The sequence below is a fragment of the Charadrius vociferus genome, unplaced genomic scaffold (genome assembly GCF_000708025.1).
Source record: "Charadrius vociferus isolate BGI_N301 unplaced genomic scaffold, ASM70802v2 scaffold282, whole genome shotgun sequence".
NCBI lineage: Eukaryota > Metazoa > Chordata > Aves > Charadriiformes > Charadriidae > Charadrius > Charadrius vociferus.
Window position 1 is genome coordinate 6,442,249 of NW_009647731.1, and position 9,956 is coordinate 6,452,204.

A 9,956-nucleotide genomic window follows, 5' to 3' on the forward strand; every position below is an offset into this window, starting at 1 on the left:
AAAAATCATAATACTAATCCACCTTTTAGAAAGCTGTGAAGTTTATTTCATCGCTGTTTATAAATTGCTCTGAGGGCATTGTATTAAAAATGCTACAGACTTGCAAATTACTGTAATTAACATAGATTTTCTAAATAGATTTTAAACTCTGTAGGCTAAGCTATGCCTATTTTATACAGGGCTGATCACACTGCTAGGGCAGTGTCAGAAACATACATAGGATGCAATATTCCTTGGTTACAGGTGGTGTGTGTAGGGTAAATGAAGGGGCAAAATGAAGTTCTGTGGGCAGGTGTCACCACTTCCTAGGCAAATCATCTCTTTGGCCTATATAAATTTGTAATTTTTACTATTCGTAATTTTATAATTATATTATAGTAGTATAAATATAATATAGCATATAATGTATATTTTACTTTATAATATAAAATATTATTATGTATAATATGCTTAAATGAATAATAATTATTATCATTATTTATATAGTTTATTATAGATCATTCTATGTTTATATTATACAGTTTAATCATCACTAGGAAAATAAACTCTTGTGAGATATTTGTTATTTTCTCAGGTAACTGTGCATGCAGTGAAATGCTGCTCAGCAGCAAGCAAAGCAAAAAACATTAGCTTCAAGGTTTCTGCTCTCTTTACTATCTGGGTGGAAGAAACAATCAGAATGGCTTCTACAAGTAAAAGAAATTCTGCAGGTAAAAAATTTCATTTACTAAGATTTTTCGGTAGTAAGGTTGAATCAGGTTTCAATCCATTCTTATCAATATATACCATTCTCTTTGCCCTCCACCTGCCAAGGATTTTGTAGTAAACAATAGGTGAAAAACAGGGGAAAATGGCATACTGAAAAATTTGGAGATCTCATATGGACTTGCACTGTGTGTTAATTCTGCCCCTCTGCTTTCTTCCTTAAAGAATCTGTCCTAAATGCAGCATTTCCCTTCATAGCAGAATTTTTCTTGTCCCTGACACTGAGGTTGAACAATCATTTCTAAAAAAAGTTAAAACTGTACTCCTTTCAGTCACTGATTTTTTTAAAATTCTTAATTTCCCATACACGGTTTATAGCTTAAAAAAAGGAATGCCACTCCTTTCATTGGCTGTTAAAGTGCATTTATAAAACGGAAATTTTTGATCAGAAATCCACCAGTGATTAGAAAATGTGAATCTTAAACTACAGCTGGCTACAGAGTATGCAGGGTTGTGAACAAATACGTTCAGGCGTTTCCCCCCCCCCAGGTTTTTAGCTCATATTTTACTTGTAAGACTTTTTCCTGTTGTCACATCACGATTCACGATGTAAAATGATCTTTCCTTAGCTGTGTTTGCAACCTATGCAAATTGAATGCCATCTGCAAATTTCATTAGGGGGCTGTTTACTGTCTTTCAGATCACTAATTGTGAAGTTAAATAAGACCAGTTAAATAAGACAGAGGCTCATGATATCTTTCGAGCCCCCCATATACGTAGTCGCTGTAAAGTCTAATTGTAATGTGCTCTATGGCCATTTAAGCACTGAAACCCAGTGCTCAGCAACAATTTCCAGTTCAAGCAGGTCTTTGTAGAGATTAATTGGCAACAAATTAAGTAATGGTGCTGTTCATTTCTCTTTGATTAGTGAGAACTCAAAATACGTTTTGCCCTGAAGGTGGAGTCTGCAAGCACGGATTCCTCATCAAATCACCACCCCTTCAACTTTTCAGCTCACAGGTATAATAGCACAGATTAGTCATATTCCAGCAATCCCTCAACAAGCATCTGTTATTTGTGCTATCCTGAATTTTAATGAGAGACAAATTACTTTCTCTTCGGCAGAATTCCTGGAAAAGGCGTTTTTTCATCCTGTCCAAATCCAGCAAGGGCAATTACATCCTGAAGTATCTAAAAGGCCAGAACATAAAAGGCTCCATAGCTGTTGATCAGTATGTAACTCAAATGGATCACCTTTTTATTTTAAGTCATGTATCAGCACTCTTAAATCGCCACTGATTGTATAGACACTTGTTCCTGATCGAGGTTCTTGATCCAAATCCTCCTGAAGTCCAGAAGAGAGTCCCTTGGGCTTTTGTAGGCTTTGGGTGCAACTTACAACGTATGATGTATGTAGAAGTAAAAATCTGAAATTGCTTTGATGAAATTTGATATGTTTATGTGTGTGATTGTGGTGAGGTGGTATCTGCAAACCAGACTTCTTGGCTCCATGATCCCAAAGGCTGCATTCCTGTAGTAGAAGATATTTTATCTCCCGTGAGGACATTCACTCACATGCGAATAAGGATGGGCTATGCCACTCTTAACTGTGGCACACAACCCTTCCCACCTTACGGCTTTACGAAGTGCTTTGCAGGTTGTGAAGAGGTCTCCTGGCTTTCACATAGCCCTTTGGGCTGATGCTGGCTGCCCAACTGCCTCTTACTCCAATGAGAAATTGCTGTGCTTGGCTCGTTTGGGTTTGTCATTTCATTCCTCTCAGCACAGCGCCCACTGCAGCAAGGCTGGGTGTCATTGGCTTTGTACTAGCGCTCTTTACCATGTCACATGTGGTATGAGATACATAGAAAGGAAACAGTAAGTGTAAAGGGAAATGTAAAGATTTTACCTGTCAGGCCTGGGGCTAAATACTCCAGGCTCCTGGAATTGTTAGGCATGGAGGTCACTGGACTCACATTGCTGTTGAACTTCTTTGATTAAAAGGATTTACATTGTGAAGCTTTCAGAAAAATTCCAGTTTGCTAAATGGTATGTGGTTACGTTATTACCATCACTATTATTATTTTTACTAATTTAACTTCTTGGTAGTTAATGGACGTAGTACTTCCATTTAAGTATTCATTAAGAGTACTTCTTGTCTGTTCCTCTTCACCTCCATTAAAACACTGTTAACATACAATTAGTTTCAAATCGAACATATTGTTCTGTAGTGGTTGAAAAACATCTACCAGGATTTTTTCTTATTATCACTGCTTTTCAGATTCTGTGTTAGACCAACAGCCCCTTTTTTCGGAAATGAGGATCCAAAATCTGGACATGAGTCTTTGCAAAAGCTGTTTTTATTTTATTGCTTGGAAGTTTTCGTCATTGAAGGACCATTTGTTTTGAACATGTGTGCTTATTTTCTTCAGAATTTTTTCTGTGGAAAAATGTTTACCTATTCCCATGCATATCTCATCATATTATGCTGTGCTTAGAGTAAAATGCACACACACACATATGTATGTGTGTGGGTATGTTGATATGTATAGTTATATAGGATGTTTTATACGGTTATCTTAACAGAATCATAAATATCGAAGTTGGCATAAGCAATTCTGAAATTATGGAAACGGTGAGGAAGATGTTTAAGTGCCTTCCTGAACAGGTGATGTCTGTCAGCACTGGAAACAGACATTACTACCTCATTGGGAGCAGCAGGTAGGCATAGAAAGATGTGCAAATGCAATATGACATTACAGTTAAGCTAATGTAACACTAAGCCACTGCCCCAAGGCAAGGTCCTACTCCTCCACAGCCGCTCCCATCCCTTGCTGTGTCTCAGCTGCTGATGGAGTAGCTCTGGGATGAAACGATTCAGCTGATTAATCCAACAGAAAACTGTTCTTTTCTATGTCTTATTTTTTGCTCCTGTGGTCAGGTTAATTTTTGCTGGTTCAGGCAGGTGAGCTAACCTTCCCTGCGGCCACACTGTTTTAACATCCTATATGTGGAAGTAGCGGGAGCACATGGCTGGGAGTGGGGATGGCAGCGGCAGTACATCAGTGTGGTGGTGCCATGTCAAACTCTGCTGGTTAAGGGTCAAGGAAAAGCAGAGAGCTTTGCCTTCTCACCCAGCAGCTCCTGGGAGTTAGGAAAGTTTCCACTCCTTATGGATAAATCACAGGAAATAATCTTGCCCTGGTTGTTAATCAAGGGAAGCAAATTTAAAGGGAAAATTCCCCCAAGGGAAAACAGATCCCAAAAGGAACACCTGGGGCCTTTACTGCAGCAAGGTGGCATGCTCCCTGCTCTCCAGGCTGCAATCCAGTCCTCAGCAAGGGCAGAAACTGCTGCAGTCGAGGTGGTCAGCCAAAGCTCGGTTAGGTGAGGGAGGACATTTGGCACAGTGCTCCTCTACTGCCGCTTCCCAGCTTCTCCTCTTCAGTTTCCCAGCCACAGGCATGTCAGGGGGTTTTCTGCTTTTATGCAGAAGAGCAGCTGATGTGTGAAATGCTGATAAGCGCAGAAGAAAAATACATACCTGTGTGTTACTTGAGCGTGCCACCCCACGCCTTCCCCCAGGGCACTGCTCTCACTGCCCTCACTCCGTGGGAAGTGTTCCAGAATTAATCCAACTAAATCCACCGCAAACATGAAACAGGGCTTCAGGAGTCCCTTCATGGCATGTTTCTCGTCCTGCTTGCCCAAATGCATTCCGAAGCCTTGTTAGCTATCTTTATGGTGGGACTTGGCAGAGCAGCATTACACACAGACAATGAAGCAGAAAGCACCGTCCCACCTCTCCGTCTCTCTCCCTCTCCATGCCTCCTGCACACACACACAGCCCCCCTTGCACAACTTTTAGCTCCCAGTCCTGGGCCGCACCTCTCTGAGGTCAAACTTTGCCATCTGGCTACGGCCACCCCAGCACTCTTTCTTGAAAGGAAGGTGCAGGTTTTACCCGTTGATTTCAGGAAGCATTATTTTGGGCCCCAAAGGAAGAAGTTGGTAGGCAAATGGGTTTTCCGTGGGTTTTGCCTGCGATTAGGTTTTCATTTCTGTTGTTCCCACCTACAGGCAGGAAACAGAGGACTGGGTCACTGCGATATCTTCAGTCTGCGGGGAGGCCAAAAGAGGTGGATGCTGCCCTCAGGTGACATGTTACTGCACTTGATTTTAGAAGGAAAGAAGTGTAATTTCATTAGAAACCCATGCAAAGGAATTTTCCTGATTTTGGCCTTGCAAGTTGTCTTTTGCCTTGTTTAATCAGAAATTAATTTTCCATATAAATCCTGTACCGTGGCTTTATGCATTAAGCAGGCATTGCACAGTCTGTCTGCGCTGGGATTGATTTTGCATTGAAGGAATCTTTTTGAAGAGTAAGCCACATGGAAATTAGGAGACGATTGACATTATGCTGCAATGAATTGCATCTTTGATGCATCAGAAGGAAAACTTGTGTGTTAATTCTTACCGTGTGCTTTTTGGTTATATTTACATGCTGATCCACACCTAGTCTGTCAATGTAGGAGCAGCTGGAAGCTCTGTTAGTTCAAGCTGAGGCCCAAGTTTCTGCACCTTGTTGGCCGGCCAGGCTGACTAGTTCAGACTCAGCACTAAGCTGCTTACATCCCTACCGCTTCCACTCAGCTCAAAGTGCAAGCAGGACAAATTTATGTCTGCCTCAAAAATGCCACTTAGACAACCTCTCTGAGCCATTAGAAGTAAAATTTGGACTAGTGGGATGCGTTGGTACGTTGTAGTCTATGCCCATCAGGTGCTTGCCTTCTTACACTGCTGTCATCTTGTTTCTAGACCCAAGATCTTCCAAATCCAGAAGTCAGAAGCCGGCCCTCCTCTTTGCCGCTATTCTTGAATTCTTCAGATACAACCGGTTTCCCAGAAAGGCAATGCTACCAGAAAGTAAACAGATTTGCCATCCTTAATAATGAGTTTGCTCCTAGGGGTGACTGGGAAATTTGATTTGTATAGTTGCTTTTTTCCATCAAAAGTTCTTCAGAGCTTGTGCAATGGGTGCCCGATCTGTTCTGCTCTCCAGTGGGATTTCTGAGTAGGACCTGGATAATAACTCTCTGGAGCACCCACAAAGGGAAAACTTTTGAGCCAAGTCTGCATGTAAGCAGCAATATTCATTGGCTGTCTCAACAGACTGGCAAAGCTTGGTGGGCATGAAATAAGCCCCTGCAGGTTTGCTTTGACACGCCTTGGCAAAGCCACGTGATGATTGTTTTGACCGCTGCCTCCCACATTCCTCCTGGTTTGTGATCGTGCTTTTCTTTGTCTCTCTTTTCAGGCTCTAAAGCCTAGAGAGGAGCTCAGGTCCAGGTCCTGTGTGCCTTCCAGGTCTTCCCCCTTGATACTCAAATAGAAAGGAAGGAAAGCATTGCTGCTGTCCCAGAGCAATTGCAGTCCCCATCCTCTGGTGACAGGCTGAATCAAAGCCAAGGGAGTGTTGGTTTTCTCTAGTCACAAAGCTGTGTGCAAATACCCCAGCTGGAGCAAGCAGAGTGCAGGTGAAGCATCTCCAGTGTATCTTTAGGAGTCGTCAATGTTTTTCTTTTGTATACAGGAGAATGGTCCCTCAGAAGACAAGAACAGGCCTAATTCGGACCCTGGTCTTCATCAGGCTCAGTGTGACTCACCAAGAGGAGTTTTTCCAAGCCTGGTGAGCAGAACAAATCAAACAGCTCTTGACTTGTTCAGTCTGCAGTGACTATTGGCTCTTATCTCACCTGAGTATCTATAGATTATTCACCTATTTTCCCAGCAGACTGAGTTGGTTTTCACTATGACAGTTTCCTAAATATGGTTAGTCTGTTGTCTCATTTAGCACTGAAAATAACCTGCTAAGAACTTGCTCAAAATACCCTTTGTGTACTTTGTTTTTTAGAGGCGCATCCTCAGAATTTCTTTGCAGCAACTGTAACTTACAGCAGCTCTCACAAACTTGCTCAAGAAAACTCTGAAGTTGCAATGCTTGAGGATTTGCTCCTCCCATCACATTTCTCAGCTGTGCTATATTCTTCCTAAATGGTTTCTTTCTCCAGCCTCTGCCGGTAGCGATTGAATCAATGTAACTGCACTACAGAAGAAGGGCTTGTTCAATAGATGCACACCTCAGGCCTGACCTTCTGTCACCATAAATATAACTTCAAGTAATTTAGCTTCCATATCTGGCAGAAATGATTTAAAAAGATGCAATGATGAATGTTATCATGTATTATTGGCTAAACATTCTGACCTGTGTTCCCTGAGCAAACACCTGCAGCAGTTTTGGATCGTTTTCACCATTCCTCTGCCCTGGATTACTGCCTTTGCAGCAGAGTCAACAGGACAGAAGGGACAACCAAGGCTCTATTACACCAGTACGCAGTTTGGCAGCTGAGTTTAAACCCATCTTTATTAACAGTTTATGCATTGGACTATGATCTGGAGTGTCTGAGATACAGGGAGAAGAATCTATTCTGCTATCATAGCTATCAGGGTGGTAAATCATATGCTGCAGTCACCATCCATGTATATAGGCTGGCAGCAAGGATGAGATAATACAGCTAAATTTAGTGGAAAGTAGTAAAAAATAGTTGAAACTACATTGCAATGCTATGGGCAGTTTGCATAGCTCAGCTGATGCACAGTACTTTCTGAAGCTGCAATAATTCAATTGTGAGTCTGAGCTCTGAAATGCATTGAGTTAACCCTTAGTCTGATTTTAACTAGTGCTGCTCTGGATGCATACCAAGGCTCTCTTTCTGTCTCCTTCTTACACATGCCTTTTCTGTCTCGTTCATTTATTCTTGTCATACTTACGATGCCTCAGAGAGCATGTATTGCATGCAGCTGTTCAGACTAGGACAGACTGACCATGAGGGATAAAAGACAAGGAGTTTGGATTTTACCTTTCTAGCCTGAAGCAGAGGGAATAGCAGGAAGCTCATATTTCTGTTTCAGCAGGTGTGAAAATAAAGACATTTGCCATACAGCTGACAAGAAACAAAAAAAATTTGTTCATTCGATAAAAATATTTCACTTGCTTCATAAGTTTAGCATCTGCTTACATCTCCGGATCTATTCTCTGCTCAGTGATGCCTAGACAGCTGACTTCCAGATTAATCCCTTGTATTTACTTCCTGTTAGAAGTATGACTCCACATTTCTAGTATCTGATTAATTTTGCTTTTTATCAGTGGTTCCCTCATCCAGGCCCAGATCTTGAAAACTCTTTGGTCGGCAGCCGTTACTCACGCAGACAGGCCTGTCGATGTCAGTTGAGTGTAGTCATGCAGGCAGGGACGCTGGAGAGGTCTGGCTCCCTTTCAGCCCCCATTTCAGAGCTACCAAACCACATCTGACTCAGCAACTCAGTATCACCTATTTTGAAACACACGGCTTTCAATACCTGAAAAACATCAAAATAAGGAGCCCTGACTTGCCTTACCCCATACTGCTCATTACTGTATCCCAGGCACCTACACATCCTGGTCAGGAGTCTGTCTTCAATATCTGTTAGACACACCTGATTTTTTGAAAGAGAAGTTCATCTGTCCGAGGGCAGCACATAACTTTCCCTAAGGAGCCTATAACTAACAATTACTCAGTTGTTCTCCAGCTATAATTTCCATCTTGTTCTACAGCCAATTTTGCTCCATAATTTCTTTCTTTCTAATGTAGATCCACACCATGGTTCAACAGAGGCTTAAAGTACTCATTTAGCTGCATGTCTGAGAATAATTATACACCGAGGTTAACTGCAGTGCACTGGTTGTAAAGCACCTGGAGGAACAGAGATGTCAGCAAAATGCTTTAGGGAAAAGCAGTGCTGCAGCATAACCTTCTCCTTCCCATTGTCCCCAATATCTGCGATGGTGCCAAGGAGGAACCCTGTGTTCGGCAAAAGGTAGCCACTGTCAGTGATGGAAGGCCCAGTATGGGAAGCTGATGAGTGTCGTCTACTTTCTGAGATTTCCTAGAAGATTGAGGATCTCAATCTTCATAAAATCAGCTCCTCTTCCTCCTTTTCTCCAAGTTTTTACTTGTTTGATTGATCCAAACCCCTTGATTTTAGATCATGACCACAGAGCTGGTCTTGTTCCTGCTGTGGTTTTGTTACGCAGTTCTTGAAGGATCCTTTGCAGGTTTGTTCTGACTCCTACAGCATTAGCTGCTTTTTATGTCATTTATACCAACAAGGAACAAAAATACATTCATCATCTTTAATTTCTATTCAATGCCAGTTTCTTCTCTTTACATGTAAGAAAGTAATTAGTTTAATTTACCTTGAAAACAGTAATATATTCTGTGGCATATTTAGCAATTATTAAAATTTTTACCATGGAAACCAAGGATGTAAGTGAAGAGATAAAAAACAGTTGCATCACAAACATGGCATGGAGAATTGCATTGGGAGGCAGCTAAATACTAATTACTATACTCTTCATTATAGTGAAGTCAACAAGAAGACATAAAAATAAATAATTTATATTTGTGACTTAGAAAGGTAAGCTTAGTGGGGCGATTAATTTCTCCTTGTCTTACCAAATTGCCACAAACTTAGTATTTCAGTTATTTATGAAGGCAGAATATCACTCAAGACACAAACAATTCAATGTCAGATCTCCATCCCTCCAGAGTATGTTCTTGATCGTCGAGAAGTATGAGTTAACAGACTTCTCATTAGTCAGGGAAGTCCCAAGTTCCTTCTTCACTTGATAGCAGTTAAAAGGTGCTTAAAATGGGCAAATATATCCTGATCCACTGCTAGATTTCCTACAGGTGTTTTTGATAGCATAAGGACTTTGGAACTGAGAGCAAATAAAAAGTCGTTTCCGCACAAGTGAATGCATGCACACCCTAAATGCATGCAGACTCATACATGAAGTGTTTAACCCACTTGATTTTTAAACAAAATAACAGGTTGTGAACATGCAGTCAGTTGCAACTGCCTGGTTACCACAAATCCGTCTACGAGAAGTACTAATACCAGTGGCCAGTTTTGTCCATGTGCAGTGGATCTCAAAAGTACAAGGAGCACAAATACAGAAACCTCGTTTCTAGAACAGACTGGCTCTGAGCACATCTCACTTCAAGGAAAAACATGTCTTCCCGTGTTTTCTGTGGATATTTGCTGATGCTATTTTTTTTCCATGTAAATGGAAAGATACAGGTTAAATAATCTGTATAGCTGAACCTGTTAAACACGAACCCATTCTTTTAACAGAATAAAAATCTGGG

At 41.3% G+C, this 9,956-nt stretch overlaps 1 protein-coding gene across 1 annotated transcript in view; it reads left to right on the forward strand.

Annotated features, from left to right (window-relative positions):
* The first annotated feature begins 679 nt into the window (after positions 1–679).
* The window catches only part of PLEKHS1 (pleckstrin homology domain containing, family S member 1), a 15,224-nt gene continuing 5,947 nt past the window's right edge, over positions 680–9,956 (forward strand). The window contains exons 1-7 of the mRNA XM_009881569.1: positions 680–710; positions 1,634–1,725; positions 1,831–1,937; positions 3,292–3,426; positions 4,786–4,861; positions 5,524–5,631; positions 5,819–5,836. Of these exons, the coding sequence (XP_009879871.1) occupies positions 680–710; positions 1,634–1,725; positions 1,831–1,937; positions 3,292–3,426; positions 4,786–4,861; positions 5,524–5,631; positions 5,819–5,836 (567 nt within the window). The remainder of the gene's footprint in view (positions 711–1,633; positions 1,726–1,830; positions 1,938–3,291; positions 3,427–4,785; positions 4,862–5,523; positions 5,632–5,818; positions 5,837–9,956) is intronic.